Source organism: Cercospora kikuchii, assembly GCF_019650295.1.
Source record: "Cercospora kikuchii DNA, contig_00005, whole genome shotgun sequence".
Classification (NCBI taxonomy): Eukaryota; Fungi; Ascomycota; class Dothideomycetes; order Mycosphaerellales; family Mycosphaerellaceae; genus Cercospora; species Cercospora kikuchii.
The window spans coordinates 204,466-227,693 of NW_025408586.1; the positions used below are offsets into that span (position 1 = coordinate 204,466).

The following is a 23,228-nucleotide window of genomic DNA, read 5'->3' on the forward strand; positions in this document are numbered from 1 at the left end:
AGATGCAGTAGGCCGCCCAGAGCGTCAGCAAAGCTTAAGAGGAAGCTTCGATCCACCTTCCATATGTCGTTTCACATCCTCATCATCTGACGATCTTCATACATCTGGCTTACGAGATCCTACGTGCAAATGTTCCTTCTCTGGGCCTTAGCAGCGGCGATTGTCAGTGGACAGCACGCCGAGAACCACACACAAGGGGCAATCTCGACGGCTACAACTAATACAGCCAACATCACCTCCGCCTTTCTGAGTCTGAATGCTCCGCAAACGACGGCGGCTCCTCCGTGCTGCTGGTTCGCAGGCTTCTCCGATGGGGATCTCGGCGTGAGGGGTAATTTCTACTACAACTCTAGTGTCGTGCAAACCGTGGCCACAGTTTTCAGCACTATTGTGGACTATGGGGATTCGGAAGAGGTGGCCAACGTGAGCACGAAATATATGGCAGAGGACGAAATATTCACGAGGTACGGGGGATGGATCTTCAATGATTGGGATAGATACGCGGACTGGTCTCTCGCCAAGAGTTCACTCAGCCGGCTGGGAGTACCGGGGACGCTAGTCCAAGGTAGATCATACGCAGCCACAAATGTGTATCAGCCTGGCTCAACAGAAGAGTTCAATGCGTAAGTTGGAACAACAGAGACTTCGCAGTGCAAGAAGGCTGACATCTGATAGGCCCTATCCTACCCCACGGCTGGCGTGGAACGCCGTACAAGTCTGGTACAACGCCTCAAGCTCATGTGGCTCTAAAAAGACGGAAAGTCTCTCGTCGAGACCTCCAGTCGCAACGCGTACAGTGTCGTCCACAGTTCGCTCCGATCCCTTTTATGTCTTCGGCCTAGACTCTATTTGGATCGATTCCGACGTGCCAGGCGCCTACACATCGCGAACGATCACAGGGACTGGAGGAACATACACCTCGAGGCACTTCTACATTCAGACGCTCTCTCTTGATGCTCCTGAGCTAAATGAATATAATCATTACTTGCCATCCGAAGCGATCGAACGCTACTTGAGTTTCCAGACGAGTGCCTATCCTTGGATCACGGACTGTATCCCGATGGACACTCCGGGAGAGCCCACGGTGCACATCGCTGTCAATCATCCAACGGAAACATCGCGAGTGACGGTCATGATGGCCAGATTCCAAACCGACGCAAAGACTCAGCCTCAGCCTCAGGCTACTGGGGATGCTTCACAGCCGCCAATGACACCAACCCTTAGTCCTTCGGCTGATAATGGCCATGAGCCTCTGCCAGTGCAGAGCCCAGGTGTTGCGGTTTCGAAGAGCGCATCGAATTCTGTTCCTATAGTTCCCCCGCAGAGCGCGACGACGCTATCTGTGTCGGACGTGGCCACCATACGAGATCAAACGACTCGTGATCAACAGTCGTCAAATACCTCTGAGGGAGCAAGCTCGGTGTTTGTGAGTCCTACCACAGCACCGTTCCCAGCAACGTCAAGCCCTGGGAAACCCGGGTCCAGCCAGGATGGTCAAATTTCTGCCGATAATGCCGGCAATGATAACCTTACGGGCCCGAAGGTGGTGAGTCCTGGAGATATATCTGCTTCCACGGCTGTCCAAGAGGACACACTGGCCAATACAGCCACCTCTGAACCGTTGGCCACGACTGTACTCGATGAGACTTCAGATCCTATCGTCACAGTCTCCACGTCGATCTCTGCTTCGTCCATTGTGGAAATCGGCACAAAGGAGCGAACAACCGCATCTCAGACGTCTATTCGTGTTGTTGCCGATGAGAGCAAGCCTTCCGAAGGAGGCGGTGACAATGAGAGCAGACCTTCGTCAGGTAGAAAGGACAATGAGAGTGAAGGCGCTGCTGGCAGCGTCAGTAATGGCACTACGGCTACAGCATCTGGTACGGGCGTGCCTGACATGACAACGCTTCCCGATCAGGGCACCAATATCCATGCCACTGTTAACGTTGGCAGCGTAGAAAGCGGTCGTGTCACTTCAACTGCCGGCTCCTCTGCTGCGACTGACGGTATGAGAGATGCCATCATGAGCGGCCTTGGGCAGTTAGGCACAAGAAACGGCAGTACAGGTTATACTGGGCCAGCTTACACAGGTAGTGCTCCTGGAATGATGGTGAACATTGTGGTTGCTGCATCTCTGGGTCTGACTTGGCTTGCATGGGGCTGCATGTAGTTTTCGAGCAACATGGACCTGCGAATATGCCTTGAGAGTAACAAAGAACCACGATGCGGGATCTTTGTCACAATCTGCGGTCTTGCTTCTTCGAGTACAAAGTCTTAAACACTTGGGAGAAGGATCTTGTTCATCTCTGGCAATTTCTCGAATGTAATCGAAAGCCTCCTAGAGCCTGTGATCAACCAGCATGTCTGACTAAAAGGCTTGCATCTTGTTCCGACAAAAGAGCGCCGACTCCCAGACATTTTGTTCGCCATCCAACCTCGAGTTCTCAGTCGACATGGTCTTTCGCCAACAGTTGCCACTCATTGCACCTTGCTTTCAGTTCCACTCCACTGCCGAGTCGAACTCCACTTCCTTCTTCTCCATCCCGGCCATATTTTCAGCTTTCTGTGCATCTTCTCGCTTCACCTTCACAGCAGCATCCTCCTCGTCCAAAAGTCTCACTGTCTCCCACAACAAATTCAATCGCGGCCCACACTTTGCTTCCGCCTCGAGCGTCTCTCGAACCCACTGCTGCGCCTCCACGACTTCTTCCTCCGCTTTCCAAAGGTTCTCTTCCGCGGCTATGCGCTCACCGGATTCCCAACCCTTCAACACTTTGATCAGATCCCTCTCGCGCTCCATGTTGCATCGACGCTGCTGCGTCTCATTGTAGCATTTTTGCGCTTCTTTGCGGTCATCGATGGCGGCGTCGAGTGCTTCTCGGGCTTCCAGCAGCTGAGCTCGAGGGTCGCGACGAGGAGGAGCTGTAGCTTTCTTGGGTTTCTTTGCTTCTGCCGGAAGGACTGATTTCTTCGCGCGCTTCTGAGGTTGACAGGGAACGTATGCTGCTTCATCGGCTCGTGTCGCCTTTCGTTTAGGACGCGGCGCCATTGTTGTTGTAACAGTGCTTGTCCGTGTGCAGGTATCCGATCGGAGATGCATGTTGACTGTAACGGTCGAGCTGGGAATCTAAGTTTGCGGCGCGCGTTGCGCAAGTGAAGTTTTCCGAGTGCTGTGAATCTTGAAGTCGCGGCCGTTCACTGTCTGCGAGAAGCCACTTTGGCAGGATTGTGCAACTACTTCGCACAATTATGAGAGAGTAATCCATGCTTCAATGTAAGGATCCCAGGCATCGTTGCTGCATAGTTCGCAATGGCAGATGATGTTCTTAGGTACGTGTTGATCGAGGGAGAAGCTGACTTGATGCGCCGTCTTGGAAAGACTGTAGGAACTTTGAATATGGCCAAAACCACGCTGTGTATTCATATGTCATGAAGTGTTCGCTCGCCTGTTTGTTCATCAACCACATATTCAGAAGTACTTTCTCATCAACCTGAGACTGCTTGAGATGCTCCAAGGTCGGGAAATGACCACCTTGAGTCTTCAACTCTGCTTCAGGCGCTCGCCAGCCCAAGAAGGCTGGATTGAATGGCAGCTTGGTCTCTGAAGAATGTTGCGCACAGGATGCGCAGTGAGTAGCTCAGACAAAGATGAAGTGAGCGGTTCTATGCCTTTCTCAAATAAATACTGCTGAGCCAGCGACCAGATAAGTGAGAGTTATGTCCGGCAAGAATGAGGAGTGGCACGGAATATTGCGCGTGAAACAATGTTCGCGCTCATCGATATTGAGGCCAACTCGCGATTAAACCACTTGCAGTAGGTGTGCTCACCCACAGCCGTCGCTGCTACCTCAAGAAGTCGACGCGGCTTCTGGTAGCTGCACCTCAGGCACCGCAGCTTCTCAAGACAGCCGTGCTGCCCTTGCCACAGACATGATGCCGTAGCAACAAACACCGCGTCGTTGCCGCTAGCGCAGAGTCAATGTTCGCAGCTCATCTTTGAACTCCATCATCACACCTCGCCATACACCCATCAGATATTTGACCAGCATTCATTTCTCGTCCACGATCCAAAATCTTCGGCCATGACTAGCACGCCCAAGGTCCTTGCGCTCATTGCGACCCTCGCAATACTCGCCCGCGCATCACCTTTCCCGCATTGGGATGAACTACCCCAATATGATGCGATTGCGTTCGGGAGCCTCTCAGAAGACTTCAAATGGAAAGATGTGAGTGCGCCACAAGCAAGAGAGCCAGCAAGATTGTCGCCAGATGATAATTGGAATCTGATTGCATCACAGATCGAGCCAACCCCAGAACTCGTTTACCATGACTGCGGCGGCAACTTCGAGTGCGCCAGATTGGAACTGCCTCTAAACTGGAACGCCACGGGGCCCGATGATGTGACATATGGGATGAAGTACAACATGGCCATCGTCAGACTTCCTGCTCAAGTCGCCGTCACCGATCCCCGCTACGGAGGCCCTGTGCTGGTCAACCCAGGAGGTCCAGGAGCATCTGGTGTCGAGTATGCGCTCAGACATGGTCAGGCCATCCAGGTCCAGATTGATGCTGCATTCTCTTACAACAGCTCTACTTATGTTGCTCCTGAGAAGAGCGCCAAGTATTTCGACATCATCGGATTTGATCCTCGCGGCGTCAATCACAGCACGCCGTATCATACTTGCTCCAGCTCTACTTCGGAGCTTGGCATGCTGGCAAAGTCCTGGGGAGATTTGCAATGGCCAGGAGATTTCCATTCCGTTTTCTGGAATTCGAGCGCATCTCGAGGTCAGAAATGTGTTTGGGATCCTGTGAACAACCCAGGAACCTCGCCAATTGCAAACTTTTCCTCTTCCGCCATGGTAGCAAGAGACCTGGTTGAGTTCGTCGAGCGTCATGCAGAATGGGGTGTAAAGCAGAGCACTGGCGTGCCTCTTAATCATGCGATCAAATGGACGAAAGGAGAAGAGCCGATCTTGCTCCATGGAGCGTCGTATGGTACTCTGCTCGGAGCCACACTGGCTGCCATGCAACCTCACAGGGTCAAGCGCTTCTATTTGGATGGAGTAGTTGGTGCGTGTAGCAGTACCCTGTCGCCATCATGCGAAGCTGACCTGCAGCACAGACGCCGAGTCCTAGTATGCAGGCAATCTCACAACCTTGGCTATGCAGCACCAAACGGCTGTGCTGAGATTTTTCGATTACTGCTTCATATCTGGGCGGAACGAATGCGCGCTGTGGAGAGGACCCTCCTCAGACGCTGTTGCACAACGAGTGCGAGACATGCTTCGCAAGTACGAAAAGGCTGCCGAACATCTTACGCTCGACGACACCGCAGCGTTTCGAGCCTACCTTGCTCAGGCCCGCATCAAAGGCATGATGAATGAGCTGGCATATTCGCCGTTGAAGAGCTGGTGTGTCATCTTCGCAATCGGGACACACATCGCATTGGCTGACCAGTGCTGTAACAGGAAGCGAACTGCAAAGCAATTAGCGGACTTGGAGGCCGGCAAATTCGACACAACATCAAAGCAGGTATGCATCCCGACCAAGCCCAGCTTCTTGTCTCCCCGAAAGGCTTCTGGGCACTAATGACGGAAAATTCAGCCAAATGACATGGACCGAAATGTTGACAGCTTCATCGATCCATACGATCCCGATATCGATTCTCGAATTGCTGATTCACTGAATGACTGTAAGTAAGACGTGAAACCTGTTCCGCGGCCGCTGACCAATGAGTAAAGTCTGGACCGAAATAGTCACCGCGAATGATCAAAAGACCCGTTCGTCATACCAGCAGTTCGCAACTGAGCAATGGAGGGAGATGCACAACGTTGCGCCTTGGAGGGCCGATACCATAGCCACGGCCTACGGGGGAATTTTCAACTGGCCCATCGTCCCCAGCTGGGCTTTCGGCGACAAGCACCAAGTTTCCTCGGATGTCACAGCGAACCCAATACTCTTTGCCAGCAACCTAATCGATGGCGTGACCAGCCTCAAGGGAGCGCAGCGGATGCGAGATGCTTTCAAAGGTTCGGGTCTCCTCATTGTGGACGGCGAAGGTCATGGCACATGGTCTTCGCCAAGTCTCTGTGCTGCGAAAGGTGTGAGGCACTACTTCCAGACTGGAGAGCTTCCCGACACCTCGAAGCATTGCTTGCCTGCGAAAAGAGCATTTCTAGGCGAGAAGGGGCCACATACCGAAAAGATCGAATGGTATAATTTGACGTGGGAAGAACAGGTGTTGTTCGATGCGGTGGACATGCCATGTCCGAATGGTGTCCATTGTCCTCCTGTCCGAAGATTCTAATTCCTGCAAGCGTCATCATCACTCACATAGCCTACATAATTGATCAATGACCTACCCTAGCTCTCTCCCAGGCCTCGCGTTCTCGGTGAGCGCATATTGATGCATCAAGTGGAGCGCAAACTCTGCTGACATTTTTTTCCTTGATGGGCATGCCTCATCGCGCCCGCCCCGCCGGCGCGTTTTTTCGCTTCGTCTGCTACCTGCTCCCATGGTTCTACAGGACCCAACTGCAAGTGCAAAGTCGAGTCATCATGTCTCAATCCTCTTTCGCCTGCGAATGCCGCCTGAACATGTCAACTTGGAGATTGGCTGTGCTGTGCTCATGATTGATATGATTCCCCTGGCCAGCACGAATGTGAGATCTGAACGCATATGAGGCTCCTGATGAATAGCAGAGGGCTGTTTGTCGGTCTCGCGATGAATCTGCGTGCATCACGGATGGAAAGGTGATGTGTTTGAAGACCGGCCGCAAATCCCGAAGGAAAGCGGGAAGACATGCTAGTCTTGAGAGGAGCATCAATATTTGACGGGACTTGAATTGCGGTGCTCCAATTGCTGGCTGAACCATCATCCGCCATCAACGTCACTCTCACCAGTTCCCGCCACAACATCCTTTCCTCCTACCGTTCATGCATCAAACACCGCAATCCTCGAAATCTTGTCACGTCACGAAACTTCCGACACCATGGCAGACATAGAAGACTTCCCACCCCAAGCTTCCGTCCTCTTCACGAAATCCAATGTCCAAACCACATGGCATGCAAAAGACAACCTTACAATACTGCAACTTGCGGAACAAGCTGGACTGAAACCTAAATATGGGTGTCGAAGTGCGATGTGTGGATCTTGCGAGGTGAAGATTTTGAAAGGCCAAGTTTATGGTCCGGAGGGAGATCGGCCACAAGGGATCTTTATTTGTCAGAGTCGGCCTGCGACGGGGGAGATTGAGATTGAGTTGTGAGGATGGGGTGGAGAGGTCGTTGTGAGAGAGTACTGCGTGGAGTTCTGGTGAGATCACTCAGGAGGCTAAGCGACGACTGTTTGAGGGCTTGCTTGGCAAAATATTCGAAGTGAGAGAGCGACTGGGTGTTCGTTTCCACCACGGATAATTGAGACGACCGCGCTGTGCCATCGGAATGGAGCAAAACAATCTGTCAATGATCCAGTGGGGCAGTTTTGTCCTCCCTTCTTATGTCGTTGCACAGTGCCATGGCGAAGCGATCTAGAACCGAAACATCTCAAGCATTCTGCCAGAACGGAAATGACCCACTGAGCATATCACTAAACCATGGCCGATAGTTGGACGAACAGAAATCTGGTTCCTGCATGAAACTCTCAACTTCGAAGGGGGTACAAGGAATATTCCCCATGCAAGCGAACCAGACTTGCAAAAGCGAAAAGTTTCAAAAGAACATAACAACATCCTGAGCGCCTTGGTGATTGGCAAAAGACGGACCAATCAGCCCCAACCAGGACCGGAAGACAGCTCTGGATTGTTCGTCGAGCTCTGTTGAGCTCGCGATATCCGAGAGGCACCCTTATCATTGTCCAAGCATCGGGCATGACGACTTACTGGCTCGACCGCTAGACCAAGGCTGATCGGTGGGGGAGGAGGTCCGAACTCCAATATGAGCCCTGCAGGGTAGGCGGCAATTACAGTGGTGGCCAGGGTAACGAGGCTCAGACAAGTGGTCAAAAAATGGCTCGAGTACGACATGGCCGTGGGCTGCAAAGCGACCCGAGAAGAATTGTTGGTGGGTATGTAAGGAGCGTGAATACTTTCAGCGTTGCAACAAAAGCTCAAGTCGAACGACCGAATATTTTGGCAATGTTGAGTATATTCGAAGTGGTCAAGCGCCAAACAAGTATGTCTACAGGCGACTCACTGAGCCGACCGCTTGACCAAGGATTACTGTTGGGAGTAAGGATCTTTCGTTCTCATATGCAGTCCCATCTGCTGTCGATGCGGAAGAGGAAGCAAACAAGAAAAAAGACTTTCAGAGAGGGAAGCCAAAGTTCAAGCAGAAAAAGAAGGCCAAAAAATGCAAAACAAATGTTCTTGACATAGCTTCAGCGTTAGAAAGGCTACGACACAGGCTTGTGCAGGCCTAGGATCATCCCCAACTATCGCTGTAGGCTAGAAGCCAACATGGTTGCTGGCGATTCACCTAGCAGACCGCTAGACGAGGAACGATCGTTGAGGGATAGAGGTTTTCCTGCAGTACGTGTGGGCTGGTACGATGCATGGGTTTGATCAAGGAAGATTCAGCATGCTTCATTTGTGATGAAACATAGGGAACGGTGAGGCAAAAGAATCTTCCTTGGCTGAGCAGTACAGCTCGCACATCAAAGCTCTCTCGAAGGTCCATCGAAAGCCTTCGAACTATCCCGAAGAGGCTTGTGGAGTACTAGGCGCTGGCAGATATGCCCGCGACTTATGAGTTTACCGCTAGGCCAAGGCAGATCCTTGGAAGGAGGATATTTTGACGGTATTAATATTAGTGCCAATTTTCAAGCCTTACTTTTGACTGAGATTGTCAAACAGCTCATCTTACACGAGACCATGTGCGGGACAATGAAGGATATGAGGCGTCCGGATTCAGGCAAGATGGCATGATGCCATACGTGATTTTGAGCGGAGTAGGGGATAGATGGGGAGTGCCATACGCATGAATTCAGGTAGGAGATCGGGAAATGGGAGCATCAAAGTAGCCCTGTAGTATTGGCTTCTGTATTCAAATTCACAATTTTATTTTGGGGTTCCCAGTGTGCGATCTGGGTATCACTGCGCCCGAACGCCATGCTTATCAGTACAGTCTGTCATCAAATTCAGTCAGAAGAGCAGATCGCTGCTCACTTCTTGGTCTTAGCCTTCTTCCTGGCACCTTCCACGGTATCTGCCTTCTTCCGATTCGCAGCAAAAGCCTCTTCAGGCGGCTCATCCATCGCTGAAGCTTTCCCCTTCTTGCCCTTCGGTGCATACTTCTCCTCCAGATGATCGAAGAAGTTCTGCTCACGCCCTTTTTGCCTCTGTTGAATCAATGCAGCAAGATCTCCCAAGCCTCCACCACCATTCTCTTTCTTCCCCTTGCCCTTCTTCTTGTTTTTGATCTCCTCTTCTGCAGCCTTCGCCTCCCCAGCTTCGCTCTCCTTATTGTTCCTCGCTTGAGCGATTCTCTTCTCCCTCTGCTTCTCCGTCTCCCCTAGATACTTCTGATAGGCCTCAACCTCTCCAGTCTCAATTGCCTCGTCAATAATCGCACGAAATCTGTCCTCGTCCTCCGTCATATCACTCAGCATGACCGTCTGGTAGATCTTCTGCATTCTCCCTTCACACTGCTCATATGCCTTCAACAGATCTCGCTTCTCCTCTTCGCTACCCTTGTAACTTCCCGCGAAGTCATTGATCCTCTCTTCTGTCACCACATTTGCAAATTGTGCTCGGAAGAAATCTGTCCAGTCGAAGTCATCGTCTTCGATGTCGAGGCTCTCTTCTGTGCGCCCTGTGGTGTCGTAGCGTTTTCGCCGACGTTCATCGGAGAGGATGGCGTATGCGAATGCGACTTCTTGGAAGCGTTGGTGTGCGGCATCTTTTTGATCGGGCGACGCCTTGTCGGGATGCGATTTGAGAGCTGCGCGACGGTAGGCCTTCTTGATCTCGTCGGCCGGGGCGTCCGGAGGAAGATCGAGGACATGGTATGGATTGATGGAGGTGGGAGCGGAGCCGGCGGACACTTCCTCCTCGTCTTCGAGAGAGATATCCTCAGCTTGCTCCTTGCGTTTGGGCATGATGGCGGCGGCGATGATAGTGTCGGCTCAAGGGGACTCGATGTCGATATGGAATACAGGCAGTTGGTTGGAAGTGGACTGGAAGTGGAAGTTGTGAACGCGTAAGTTTCGTGTTTGACGCGGACGCGTTGACGATGACGCACTTTCCGCCTCGACACTGTAAACATCTTTCCCCATCCATCACAGTGTATCCACTCTACATACACGACGATGACATGACCACCGCTCCCTCGGTTGTTCAACAGTACGCTGCACGTTACTTCGATGCTTCGCCAACCTGGTTTCGCTGGAACAAGCTCTCCATCGCCGATGTCTACAAGCTACGTGAAGAGCCTGGCTTCCGCGGGCAAAATGTCTGGTTTTGGCTGAATTACCCCATACAGTTCGTGCGAATTGTCGGATTTGTGTGTCAGGTTGATCAAGTGGCCGGAGGGAAATACATCCTCATGACTGTCGACGATGGGAGTGGCGCCAACATCGAAGTCAAGTTGGAGCGGCCAGTGGCATATCGGGAGCAGAACGGAGCGGTCTACTCTACCAAGACAAGTCTTGACAATGTGGAAGTCATGTCACACTTTGGATTGCCTGTCGTGATTATTGGCAAAGCGAGAGTCGACATGGGCACAGTCATCATCGCTGAAGGAAAGGTGGAGAGCTATAATCAATCTCGCCAGCTCATTACCCTTCGTCTTGGATTGGTCAAAGATACCAATGAGGAAGCGGTACACTGGTCCAAGGTCGCAGATTGGAAGAGAAGAATCTTGAATAAGCATTGGGTGTTATCGTCAGAACAAAGGGCAGTCATCGATGCGAAGCTTGTTGAGACAGAAAAGGTGGCAGAGCAGCAATCGCGACGACGTAAGAAGAAGAGTGCAAAGATCGAGGAGCTGAGGAGACGGCATGAGGAGAAGATAGAGGCGAAGAGGAAACAGCGCACCGAGTACTACAATCAAGGTGCACTCCCAGGTTCACATATTCTCAAAATGCCCTGGGACGACTGAATGGCCTGGCCTCATTCCTCGTTAACTCCGACCTATCGACTGGCTCTGGTGTGTATCCTTTTTCCGAAAGGACTCAACAAGCTCTGGCGATTCGAGCGCCGCGACTTTCCACCAAACTAGCTCTTCAGAGCTGTGCTTGTGTTTGCCGAGATCGTGGTCGTCTCTACTGGTGTCTCGACTGGATTGGACAAGAGCTGTGAGTACAGTATTTCATGCAAATCTTCATGGTCCAAGGGATAGTATACCTCTCTCCATTCTTGGCACCAACCACGTCGGACCTCACCGGCTCCGTTTGTCGCCGTTCACCAGCGTCAGGCCTGGTTCTTGACTGCGCAACACTCTTGCCTAAGCGCAACGGCGAGGAACACGGCAGTCTGGTCAATGACAGTTGATTGAAAGCCCTCTGCGCAGTCGAAGTCATTCTTGCGTAGCTGGGGATTGTGAAGGAAGAGGGATGGATGCAGCAGAGCAGAAGATGACCAAGGCCTACAGTCAATACAGATCGACAGTACATGTCAATCCGCCTGCCTACAGGGTAGCACATGAGCCACACTCTCTGCAGGCGCGAAGTCTGGACGAGAAGCGCCGTCGACGTTCATGTGCTTCGCTTGGGCATCACGTCGAGCTCAGGGTAGCTGCAGTGTCGCAGATTGTGCATGACAGTCAGCAACGTGGCAAGCCGAGGTCAGGATGCGTGGAGGTGTCAGCATGTGATTCGCATCCCACGAAGTCCAGTCGGAAGCACACACATGTGCGTGGAATGCTACTTTGGGGCCGCTGCAATAGCATTCAACTCACAGAGCGCCACGCGTTGAGCTCAAGTATTCATCTGCAGATAGCAGCTCACTCGCGGGCCTTGATCCGAAACTCAATTTCCTGTTGTCTACGACTGCACACTGTTCATCACCTCTTCCATCCACGGGTACACGCTACCGTTCGCGGGCGGATATCCCATGTGCAACAAGCCGGTGAAGAATCGTCCTTCTTTTGGTCTTCCGTACTCCATCATCAACATACTGTCCTCAATCGGCATCAGTCCATCGTGTGTTCCGTTCACCATCAATAACCTGCAGCTCTGCATCTCGACAATCTTGTTATCCACCAAGCTCCACTCCATCTGCGCGTTGTCCAACATTGCATCCTCAGTTTCGTATCCAAACTTCTCACGCAGTGCAGGCAGAGCTGTCCAAGGATATTCGTGATTGGCGGCCTTCTCTAACCAAGCTCGACTGAAGAAGTGATGTGTTCCGGCTCCCTGGGCTACGGAGCCTATGATGCGGGAGGCGTGAGTATGCGCCACACGAGTGGCGTTGTAACCACCCGCCGAAAGGCCCCAGACAAGGACTTTGCGAGAATCGAGGTGAGGTTGCGTGGAGATCCAGTCCAGGACGGAGGTCCAGAGACGGTCGGCACTTGTTGGATCAGAGCGCAGCGCAGGACAGTCGGCCGTGCCGGGGATGTCTATACATTCGGCACTGTCAGCTCTGCCTCCGGCGAAGCACACGATCAGGCCTGCTTCCTGATCATACTTACCTGCAATAACGCTCGCCCAACCTCTCTTCAAGAACTCATCACTTCTCACAGTATTGTCTGGCCGATGTCCGTCCAACCCACACATCAACAATACCACTGGTGCTGGCTTCTCACTGCTCGCATCTTTCGGCACGCGAACGTACAACGGCACCTTATCCCCTTCGTCTTTCCCTGCAATCCCGGCCGTGTGCTCAATCTCAATATCTTCGATCGGAGCCTCAAACAACGCCGCAGCTTTCAGATACGCTTTCTTCTGCGCCGCATAAACCTCCCTCTTCAAGTCCGAATTGATGTACGGAAACCTCGCTATCCGATAGACCGCGCACGCACGAAGGTAGATCTTGACCGCCTCTTCCTTGCTTTCTCCTTTTGCCAACTTCTCATCTGCTTCAGCGACTAATCTTTCCGCCGTAGGGATGAACTCGCGAGTGTAAGCATCTGTGTAGCCATCGTGGATGTCTTTGGAGATCAAGGACTCGAAAATTGGAGCAAAGTCTTCGTAGAGGCCGTCATGGAATGGGTACAGCGATTTGCTTGCCGGAAAGGACCATTTCTTGTTCCAGAGGTTGGAGATGCTGCCGAGATGCGCGTAGATGGAGTTTAATTTCTCGGCGGGAAGAATCCAGGCGCTGCCTGTGCGGGGGTCGGTCATGATGGAGGAGGAGCTAGAGTCAGTTGCTGGAGACTATGGGAAGAGAGGTGTGTTTTGGGGGGGGGGGGGGGGGGGGGGGGGGGGATGTGAGAGAGCGTTGAAGAGATGGAAAGTATGAGAAATCGGACGGGACCCTTTCAGCCATCGGGAGACTTGGCTGTGGATACTTATTTATATTACAATGAGGAGTTGATGCTGTGGAAGGGTGTTTCGTCGCGAAACGCTCTTTGAATGGCACTTCTCCCCGCCAGCCGATGGTATGCTGCATGAGCTTCGGACTCTCTGTGAAGGCCGAGCGACTCTTCGGACGAGACATCAGACGATGCTTGAAGGACCTCGAAGTCGCGGGGACCAGTTGCTATGACTCAAGATGATCTGAAGTCGATGGTCGTGAGATGGACGGCAATGTGAAGCAGATGAGGATGATGTTTGGAAGTCCGGAGTTTGAAGTTGGGAGCTGCCGAACGCCAAGATCAGCGCTTCAAGCCTCTTCACCTCCTGCCCTTGCTTTCTGTTCCTGTGGCTCACGCAACACTTCTGCATTCAATCGAACTCCATCTGAGGGCTCGATGAAGACGCGAATGAGAGACTACCCATGATCCGGTCTCATCTCATAGGCATAGGTGTAAAGTTAAAGCCGCGGAAGTCGCCCATGAACAGCCATCTTTGTCATGGCCCGATTGACTGCTAACGTAGGTCCTGTAACATCGATATTGCGGTCCAGCTGCTCGAAATCGCGTGCATGTTATAACACAGCAGTCAGCGGATCCATCGCGCGCTATCCGGCTACAGGAGAAGAATTCGAGCGACTTTTCCAGTATACTTCTGGCAGGTGGCTGTCAGTTCCACATTTTGTCTATTCGCTCTGGACTCACGAATCTGCACAGATACAACGAAAAGAAGCGCTTCGAGGAACGCAAGCGTGTCTTCAATGTGTTCGAGCTGAAGAAGCTAGCTGCTGAGGCTGTCTCACGGGATGTCAAAGACATTGTCTATTTTGACAAGCTTGGCGAAGGAGCTGGCAACCGGGCTTTCCTCATTCGCATGCGAGACGGCTTCTCACTGGTAGCTCGCATACCATATACCTCCCTTCAACCTCGTCGCCTGCTAGTTGCCAGCGAAGCAGCGACCTTAGACTTCCTCCACTCCAAGGGACTGTCGGTGCCAACGGTCTACGCGTACTCGGCAACAAGCGACAATGCTGCCGGCGTTGAATACATGTTCATGGAATACAGCCGTGGTCAGCAGCTCTCTTCCATCTGGTTTGATATGGTTTCTGAGCAGCGACGTAAGTTCGTCGAGAGTCTCGTCGACCTCGAGTGCCGTATTGGTGCTATATCATTTCCTGCCAGCGGAAGCTTGTTTTTCAGGCGGGACCTTCCTGCTGGCATTCCCGGCATTGCGATAGATCCGCATATCGACGAGACTTCAGATTCGCTTGTGGTTGGACCCAGTGTTGCTCAAGACCTGTGGTATGGGAAGCGGGTTGAGCTCTCGATTGATCGTGGACCATGTAAGCTGATGACCTCTCTACACAAGAGCGGGGCGCTGATTGTTACTAGTCAGAGAAGCTGAGCAAGTTCTGGACAGCGGCGCTAGTAAAGAGATCGAGTACTTGCGGGGACATGGTCGTCCACTGCTGCCGTTCGATCGAATACGCAGAGAAACTTTCAATCTCGAGCCGCAGTCACCGGCGACTCACATCGACAGCCTCGAGAAGTATCTCAGTATCACGGAGCACATTCTCCCGCGCGACGACAACAACAACTCATTGCTGCCCACGTTGAGGCACCCGGATCTACGACCCGCCAACATCTTTGAATCTCCGGATTTCGCAATCACGTCAATCATCGACTGGCAGCATAGCGTTGTTTTTCCAGCGCTGTTGAACGCAGGTGTCCCAGAAGACCTCAACAACTCTCGTGACCCGGTCTCAAAAGCCCTTGAAACGCCTCGCTTACCCACGAATTTGGAAAGCATGACCGAAGACGAACAAGCTGAACAGCTGGCAATCCTCCGCGAGCGGGAGCTCCACTACGAATATATCACACAAACTGCCGAGAGAAACCCTCTTCACTTCGAGGCACTGAGATACCCATACTCCACTGGTCGACGTAAGCTCTTCAATCTGGCCAGCGCCCCTTGGCAAGGGGACAACATTCCATTACGATCTACTCTCGTCTTTCTCAAACAGCATTGGGAGAAATTCTCCAACGCCCCAGGCGCCCGATGTCCAATGTCCTTCTCTGAAGCCGAAGAAGAAGAGTGTTTGCGTCTGGACGATTCGGAACGTGAAGCTGAAGAGCAAATGAAAGAGACTAAAGAGTTGCTCGGCATCGGACCAGAAGGCTGGGTGCCCAATGATCACCACGAAGCAGCGAAGGAGGCTGTGGTGAAGATGAAGAAACTTGCGCTTGAGTGCGCCGAGACGGAAATGGATAGGATTGCGGTGAGCGAGCATTGGGTTTTTGACGATAGGGATGAGGATGAGTACCTCTGAACCAGAAAGAGCAATCATGGGAGATCTGGGTCGTGCGGAGCAGAGCAGAATAGATGATGCCGGGCATTGTGGCATTGACGTTTGAGGGATGATAGATTACGACAGCCCATGCTGTGTGCCTGTAAGCCTTGTATTATACGAAGCTATGTACGGCAAGCAAATTTCGGCATTATTGATGGAAGTCTCACTCTCGCACACCGATGAACCGCGTTGATTCTTTAGTAATGCCTCCTCGTAGTCGTGGCATATGGCTTCTTCGCCTTAGTCGTAGCATAAGGCTTGTTCGCCTTAGTCGTAGCATAAGGCTTATTTGCCTTGGTGGTGGTCTTGAACTTCGTTGTGCACTTTGTCGTGACGGCCTTCTTAGTCGTATATACCGCTTTCGTTGTTGGAGTTGCCTTGTACGTAGCCTTTGACTTTGTCGTGGTAGTAGCTTGTGCGGTTGTTGTAGTGCTAGGCCGTGTCGTGGTGCTTGTGGCCAGAGTAGTGCTGGTTGTTGGAGAAGCACTGGTAGTTGAGGATGCAGTAGTCGTCAAGGAAGCGGTAGTTGTCGAGGAAGCGTTAGTCGAAGCAGAAGTCGTGGAAGAAGCAGTGGTCGTGGAAGAAGCGGTGGTCGTCGAAGCGGTGGTCGTTGAAGCAGACGTTGTAGACGAAGCGGGGGTCGTCGAAGCAGAAGTCGTGGAAGAAGCAGTGGTTGTGGAAGAAGCGGTGGTCGTCGAAGCAGTGATCGTCGAAGTAGTAGTCGTCGATGTAGCGCTACCCGTGGAAGTAGTAGTAGTACTCGTCGAAGTAGTTCCAGCCGTCGTAGTCGTAGTCGTGGTCTCGGGCAAGATGCTGCCAGAGCAATCTACAGTATCGACATTGGTGTCCGCGACAGGATCACTGCTAGCCTCTTTGAAGTAGCAGAATTGATTGTCTTTGCGAAATTGGGCTGTCACACAGCGGAGATCTGCTGTGCAAGCAGCTGCGCAGGCTTCAAAGGTTACAGTCTTGACTCGGAAATAATCATTTCCAGGACGATCGGTATTGCTGAGGACTGTACAGACACGAGGATCTGATGTCGTTCGGCGATGATGGCGATGATATGCGTGAGCAGAAGCTGTTGAGAGAAGGGATACTGTGGTAATGAGTGTAGTGAAATGCATCTTTGAAAAAATGAGTGTGGGTTAATGAGCGTTGGTGGAAAGAATGGGAGTGAAGAGGATAGACGATTGCGAAGAACCGATGATGACCTTTCATCAAGTTCTACTGCGTCTCGCCATTCTTGACTTCCAGATCGTTGTGGCTGCATTTTTGTGATCTGTGGCTGAGGGGCAAGAAATTGCATGGCGCCATTCCTTCACGTTGACATGAGGCCAAGTGAACTTTAAAAGCGGCTGGCTATGTCGCATCAAGCCAAATTCGGCACGACAGCGGCAAATTCCATGTGCCTTATCGTTTGTTTTGGAGGAACGAGATCGTGCACGATTCGTGCTCCCATTATCGAGTGTTCGGCTCCATTGAATTGGAGAAAGTTTGCCACAACGCTGGCAAAGCTTGCTTTTCGGTGCGCCAGCAGCTAGAAGACCGAATCTTAAAGCCCCATGACCATCGGCTAATGCTGCCACAGTCAGCCTTATGGGTGAGATCAGTGGAAGTAGATCATCACACCACACAGGCTCCGGTTTTGGGACGAATGCCGAAGTTGCACGCAGGAGTTTTGGGGATGTGCAAGACGGCGAGAACAAAGCTTGCGCTTTGCGTCGATCATAACTGTCATATTCGAATGCGTCGCCGTCCAGAATTTTCATCTTACGGATCTCCAACACGGACATCATACGAGATTGCCCCTCCAACTTCGTGGCAATCTGCAGCAACGCCATATCTCGCCGATTCGTAACTGTCATCGTTAGAACACTGCTCCTCAATCACAAAGTCCGCGTCTCCCCACTTACTGCCACTTCAAATTCCCCAGAATCAAGCTTTTGTAGATGTAAACAAGCTTGCTGAACTGTGCAACTTTCTCTGACGACGCTTGACTGTGATGAAGAGTCGCTAATAACTTGCATTCAGCGAGATCCAACTCGATTCCAGCTGCTTGCATATATCTTGTGGTGCGATTAACGGCAGATTGCATATCGCATTGTCTGCCTTCGCTGGCAGCGAGTGTTGGGATCAGATTTTCTAGTTGGCCGCTGGCCTAGCAACTTGAAGTCAGCGCGCGGAATATGAAGGACTGGGGTTGGGTGAAGGTACCAGTTCTTTTTTCAAAGAGATCAGCTCGTTCGGGCTTTTGATATCGTCAGTGGAATTCTAAGAGTTTGTTAAACAAGTGAGAAGACTGAGGACGTACTATAGGACCAGCCAATTTGCCAGCCAGGATATTTCGCCAGCCAGCTTGAGATCTTTGGCGGAGAGGTTATTTATCATCAGTGGTCTGTAACAGTCAGTACATCAGCACACAGTGTCAAGAGACTCAAAGTCATATCTTACAGTCCAGTTGCGAAGACAAGGCCACAAGCACCGCTATTGTAGCGAAAGATCATGAATTCCTGTACCGATGGAAGGTCATCGCTGTTTCGATAACGCTGCTCGAGGTCGCAGGCGTTGATGTAGTGGTCAATCTCGTCCACGAGTGCTCTTCGATGATCTGTGAGCTTCTCCAGTCAGTGCAATTACTTAGAACGACATGTGGAGACGATTGATTACCATATGCCAGTAATGGGGTGATCGCAGAGGCAATCTCTTCTATCCAGCTGACGTTGAGCCATCTAGTGGGCTTCGGTGACCCATGGTCTTCTGGAAGAAAACACTGTGCGCACAGTTGTAAGGTGTCTTCACGATACTGCTTAGCAAGGGTGGTATCATGCACGAGGTCGCCATCATCAAGTCTATCGTCGAAGAAGAAGATCTGGGTACAAATCAATCAGTGCTTGATCCCCAGGATCGATTGTGTAGACATGCCCAGTGAACAAACTTGGCAAGTGCTATAAAAACCTCCAAGTCTTCGATGAGTGGATAGAAGTATGCGGCTATACCCGTCATGTCGGCCATGATTGTGGCAGCTTGTCTTTTCCTGCCGTCGATCACCCTGGTTGTCGAACTCAGTATACAGCCTGTCTGTATAGTTACCAACAACACTCACTGTGTTATCCACTCCTCAATGATCGGCTTCGCAACGGCATAATGTTCATTTTTATGCAAGGGCCATCCTGGAGGGAGAAGAGACTCGAGAGGAGGTATCACGATGGACTGGCCTTGAATTTGAGCTGTGACAGTGTGCTTCTGGAGGAGCTGTGGTGAGCTAGAAAGAGTGTCTCCGGGCGCGATTGGTGGCATCTTTGTGCGGGAAAACATAGTCTTGGAATGTTTTGGGACAAAGCTGCGCTCTCTTGCTCGGTAATGTTGAAAGTATAGTTTCACAGAGATCATTTTCATTGTACGCAGCACTATATACCAGTGCGCGTTGAGCTTACCTCGCCCCGGTGATCAGCCATAGCACCTGGGGATAAGAGGCTGTTCGCAAGGCGCCATTTGCGCTGCCTCAGCGTTTGCACACCTGGCTAGACCAACCCGTCTCATAGTGTGAGCCGGTAGTGTGTCGATTGTTCGGATGCGACCGACCAGCTGGAAGTTCATGCAGCTTACGTGAATGGGGGGGGGGACGGGTGACGCAGATGTAGTAGCCGGGCGTCGAGGTGTTCGAGAAGGCTGAGGGCCCGTTCGATGCGAAAAGGCGTTCAGACATCCCTGGTCTGGATAGCGTCGACGTTCACCAGCGCGCGGCCATTGGCTTGAAACGTCCAGTATAATTCGAGGTCAAGGCATTCTATTCCTGGGAGACGTGGCAGAAGGTGATTCCCAGCCAAACTTCGGCCTGTGTTGACCACGCGGCAAGTTCGCCGAGCAGCTCAACTCGTTCTCGCCAAGACCAAACACTGCGGCGCTTGAGAACCTCACGTCCTTCACGACAGCAGCTTGCTTCTGCAAGAGAACTCCGAAGCGTACGACATATCTTTTATGCAGACCTGGTGGACACATCCATTCTGAACAGCAGACATGTCTGAAGAGACCGCTCCGCCCTCTGTCGTGGTCGACGAGGCCGCTAAGAAGGACTCCGCAACGTCATCATCACCGGCGGCGCCGTCCTCGGCAGAACACGAGCGCAGCCCACCGACTGGCCGGCCACTAAACCATCACTCGACCGCACCTGCTACCTCGTCGCCATTAGCCTCTCCGCCGCAGTCTCCGCCTGTCTCGCCGCCAGCAGAAAGTGACAATCGCCACGCATCCGACTACTACTCCAGCCGAGGGACCCACGACAAGCTTGGCAACCCGTTGCCAGAAAGGCGAAGGCAAGCTGCAATGTCCTCACGTTCCAGAATGTCACTGCCTGGAGATCTTGGAGCAAAGGACCCGCGACGTCCCAAGTCGCCGGCTCCGAATACTTTACCTGGAGATCTGGGGCCGAACGATCCGCGAAGAGCCAGTAGTCGGCCAACTACTCCTAGCGGGAGCCCTACACCTTCGGCAGCCTCAAGCCATGCCCGCCATGCGAGTGATGATGTGGCCACTCGTTTAGAGGAAGATCCTCCGGAGCTCGCGCATCGCCAGGATACAGACTCGGACGCCGATGCGGACAACGACAATGACACAGATGGCGATGACAGTAAACGTGGTAGGGCCATGAAACGTCCTGTCCCAGGCAGGACTACTTCTGGAAAAGCGATCAACGTACGTGATGACAGTTCCGATTCGGATCGTGAGCAAAACAACGATGCCTCTACTTCCTCCAAGCCGGACCCCACCAAGGGACAGAGCAAATTGTCATTTGCCAAAGACAAGAGGAAGACGCGCTTGACCAGTACCAGTCCGCATGGGAAGAGGCGTGTGCATCCTTCCACAGCATTTGACGCCGCACCAAGTGGCGCGAGTACGCCATTGCATTCGGACGATGAATCTGCTTCGGAGCTGCTGGCTGCGCAGAAGCTGAGTCTGTCTGTCAGCCAAGTCCACAGCACACCTTCCGCCCATCGTGCTATCCGACAGATCCTGCGAGGTGACTTTGAACATTTCCAGCGAGAGGCTGAAGATGGACGGAAGCGCCAGCGAATGTACTTGGTCGCTACAGATATCTCTCCCGAGGCCGAATATGCCCTGGAATGGACTATTGGTACCGTGCTCCGAGATGGCGATACGCTTTTTGCAGTTTACGCGGCAGACGAGGATACTGTTGGAGATGATGGAGGCGTCCAATTAGGTCATGGAGCTGACAGTGTTCGAGATACTGCATCCATACTGAAAACCATGCCCACTACTGTGCAACCACATACGAGTACTCTCGGACCCTCACCACTCAGCAGATCCAGTCTTGGCGGCGACGCTCGTTCTAGGAGTCGAGGCGTGTACAACAATGCTGATGCAGAGCGACGGAAGGCCGTGGAGACCATCACCGAGCGGTGCGTTAGACTCCTCCGTAAGACACGACTGCAAGTCCGCGTGGTCGTGGAGGTCTTCCACTGCAAATCTCCACGACACATGGTCACCGAAGTGATCGACTTTCTCTCGCCGACCTTGGTCATCATCGGTTCTCGAGGACAGAGTGCCGTGAAGGGTGTCTTGCTTGGATCATTTTCGAATTACCTTGTCACGAAATCAAGCGTTCCGGTTATGGTTGCGAGGAAGAAATTGCGAAAGCACAGTAAGACTGCTGCGAAGAGGCATAAAGATGGTCTGGACATTGCGTATCAGAACACTGGAAGAGGTGGCAGGTTTAGTAATGTCATTCAAGTTGCTAAGGGCAAGGGTCTCAGAGTTGAGAGCTGGGATAAGGTCGGTATTGATTAAAAGGACTGACAGAAGGGAAAAACGAATTCGGGCAGGCATTGTTCAATCCAACGATCGATACTTTTGGCAGGCGGTGCGCTGAAGCAGAACCACGGCACGTGACGCTGGGACTAGTGTCGCCCTTCCAGAGATGCATAAGATCACAGCCATGCCCTCCTCCCACATCTGCTCCTCTTTCGCACTTCCTCTCCATCTGCACATTGTTGCCTCGTTGCTCACTGCCCCAACCGACGAATCACGAACGACTTCGACCCTCCAAGCTAAGGTCGCCCTCTTGGCAGCCTTTCCCGCAAGCCCGCTACCTCACCATGCAGAACATGCAGCAAGAAGACAATTCGAGCTCACCATTCGTCCCCCTCATCACCTGGAACGATGATGATTGGAACGTCATGGTTGCCATCCGGAATCAGACACCGACAGTAGCGCCTCCCGAGGAGGCTGCTGCTGGCGGGTGAGTTTTTTTTTACACCTTGGCTAACTGTGATTGGCTCCCCCCAGGTTTTCATACACTGCCCAATCCTCGCCCCCTGCGCCTTCGCCGCAGACTCTGATTTCCACTGCCCCCGCCACGATCATCTGTCGAGACATCGCCTCTATCCCGCCAGGTCGCCAGTCTACTGCTATTCTTCAATGCGGCATATGCATGGATCCCCATCTCTACGCTCGAAAGGCGAACCTCAAGCGTCACATGGAGACTCATTTGCCTGCGACTCACTTCTGTCACGTTACCGGCTGCTCTCGTGGTCCGGGCAATGGCTTCAAGCGCATCGATAAGTTGCACGAACACCTCAACAAGATGCACGGTTTGCGTCAAAACTGATGGGTTCGTTGTCGGGTCGCTGCTGCAAGACGGCTGATTTCAGGTTGCTATTCGGTCACGATAAATTTGAGCGGTGTGCCACTTTTCCCGACTTTCTCAGAGTAACCTGTGCAGGCGTTGGAGTTCGTTTCAACTTTTCTAAATGACAAAGCTTTGGCTACCCAGATCCGGCACATCTTCCTACTCAATCAAACGTGATGAAGCGGTTTGTTGTGTGTTGCCGATCTACGTCTCGGGTAGGGCGTGAAGTCGGTCACACAAGGATTCGGCACGGCTGCGGCGTTCCGGCCCCTGGAAGCCGACTTCAACTTCCTCTCTCAGCACCTTTCTTTTCCTTCCACCCCATCACTTTTGTGCGAGCCTGGCGTGGGCATTTGCATCCCCATACACTGACACAGTAGTGACTGCGAGCCCGATGATGATGCCATACAGCCGCTGCAATTTTGTGCTTCCCTATTATTGAACAGACATCGAAACACTTCTCAAAAGACCATTCAAGAAGGCGTTCTCACAGCATGATTCAGACCAGCGTTTTTAGAGCTGGACGACAACAAATCCTGTCCTCTCCAAGTATCGCCAAGGCGATTCGGGCTTGTCTTGAGTCACGTCTATCGCCACAGACTCTGTTCGCATACAGGATGGAAAGAATGACAACAAGGCTAGCATCCTGCAACAACAACCTCAATTACGGTGTCACCTGAACAAGACTGTACAGACACGCGAAGTGCCGTCCGACGACATAGCCAAGGTAACCGGCGCAGTCACTCCGCACCTTGGCACTCACCACCCCCATAGCC

At 52.3% G+C, this 23,228-nt stretch overlaps 11 protein-coding genes across 11 annotated transcripts; 6 read left to right on the forward strand and 5 right to left on the reverse strand.

Moving 5' to 3' along the window:
* Positions 1–129: 129 nt before the first annotated feature.
* On the forward strand, positions 130–2,170 carry CKM354_000787500 (uncharacterized protein; the record flags this gene model as incomplete). Its single annotated transcript, XM_044803236.1, has 2 exons — positions 130–623; positions 676–2,170. The coding sequence occupies 2 exons, from the start codon at positions 130–132 to the stop codon at positions 2,168–2,170; spliced, it is 1,989 nt and encodes a 662-aa protein (XP_044659171.1).
* A 324-nt stretch (positions 2,171–2,494) lies between these two features.
* CKM354_000787600 (uncharacterized protein) lies at positions 2,495–3,049 on the reverse strand (the record flags this gene model as incomplete). Its single annotated transcript, XM_044803237.1, has 1 exon — positions 2,495–3,049. One exon carries the CDS (start codon positions 3,047–3,049, stop codon positions 2,495–2,497), a length of 555 nt encoding a protein of 184 aa, XP_044659172.1.
* A 1,033-nt stretch (positions 3,050–4,082) lies between these two features.
* CKM354_000787700 (uncharacterized protein) lies at positions 4,083–6,310 on the forward strand (the record flags this gene model as incomplete). Its single annotated transcript, XM_044803238.1, has 5 exons — positions 4,083–5,073; positions 5,258–5,414; positions 5,472–5,535; positions 5,608–5,695; positions 5,745–6,310. The coding sequence occupies 5 exons, from the start codon at positions 4,083–4,085 to the stop codon at positions 6,308–6,310; spliced, it is 1,866 nt and encodes a 621-aa protein (XP_044659173.1).
* A 2,853-nt stretch (positions 6,311–9,163) lies between these two features.
* Positions 9,164–10,099, reverse strand: CKM354_000787800 (uncharacterized protein; the record flags this gene model as incomplete). Its single annotated transcript, XM_044803239.1, has 1 exon — positions 9,164–10,099. One exon carries the CDS (start codon positions 10,097–10,099, stop codon positions 9,164–9,166), a length of 936 nt encoding a protein of 311 aa, XP_044659174.1.
* Positions 10,100–10,314: 215 nt separating this feature from the next.
* Positions 10,315–11,100, forward strand: CKM354_000787900 (uncharacterized protein; the record flags this gene model as incomplete). The annotated part of the gene is made up of 1 exon (XM_044803240.1): positions 10,315–11,100. The coding sequence occupies one exon, from the start codon at positions 10,315–10,317 to the stop codon at positions 11,098–11,100; it is 786 nt and encodes a 261-aa protein (XP_044659175.1).
* An 883-nt stretch (positions 11,101–11,983) lies between these two features.
* On the reverse strand, positions 11,984–13,285 carry CKM354_000788000 (uncharacterized protein; the record flags this gene model as incomplete). Its single annotated transcript, XM_044803241.1, has 2 exons — positions 11,984–12,561; positions 12,634–13,285. 2 exons carry the CDS (start codon positions 13,283–13,285, stop codon positions 11,984–11,986), a joined length of 1,230 nt encoding a protein of 409 aa, XP_044659176.1.
* Positions 13,286–13,956: 671 nt separating this feature from the next.
* Positions 13,957–15,785, forward strand: CKM354_000788100 (uncharacterized protein; the record flags this gene model as incomplete). The annotated part of the gene is made up of 3 exons (XM_044803242.1): positions 13,957–14,123; positions 14,173–14,798; positions 14,848–15,785. 3 exons carry the CDS (start codon positions 13,957–13,959, stop codon positions 15,783–15,785), a joined length of 1,731 nt encoding a protein of 576 aa, XP_044659177.1.
* Positions 15,786–16,003: 218 nt separating this feature from the next.
* On the reverse strand, positions 16,004–16,930 carry CKM354_000788200 (uncharacterized protein; the record flags this gene model as incomplete). The annotated part of the gene is made up of 1 exon (XM_044803243.1): positions 16,004–16,930. One exon carries the CDS (start codon positions 16,928–16,930, stop codon positions 16,004–16,006), a length of 927 nt encoding a protein of 308 aa, XP_044659178.1.
* A 646-nt stretch (positions 16,931–17,576) lies between these two features.
* Positions 17,577–19,103, reverse strand: CKM354_000788300 (uncharacterized protein; the record flags this gene model as incomplete). The annotated part of the gene is made up of 8 exons (XM_044803244.1): positions 17,577–17,664; positions 17,720–17,964; positions 18,021–18,054; positions 18,118–18,201; positions 18,258–18,414; positions 18,474–18,675; positions 18,729–18,855; positions 18,910–19,103. 8 exons carry the CDS (start codon positions 19,101–19,103, stop codon positions 17,577–17,579), a joined length of 1,131 nt encoding a protein of 376 aa, XP_044659179.1.
* A 720-nt stretch (positions 19,104–19,823) lies between these two features.
* On the forward strand, positions 19,824–21,611 carry CKM354_000788400 (uncharacterized protein; the record flags this gene model as incomplete). Its single annotated transcript, XM_044803245.1, has 1 exon — positions 19,824–21,611. One exon carries the CDS (start codon positions 19,824–19,826, stop codon positions 21,609–21,611), a length of 1,788 nt encoding a protein of 595 aa, XP_044659180.1.
* A 308-nt stretch (positions 21,612–21,919) lies between these two features.
* CKM354_000788500 (uncharacterized protein) lies at positions 21,920–22,431 on the forward strand (the record flags this gene model as incomplete). The annotated part of the gene is made up of 2 exons (XM_044803246.1): positions 21,920–22,062; positions 22,110–22,431. 2 exons carry the CDS (start codon positions 21,920–21,922, stop codon positions 22,429–22,431), a joined length of 465 nt encoding a protein of 154 aa, XP_044659181.1.
* Between the last annotated feature and the right edge of the window lie 797 nt (positions 22,432–23,228).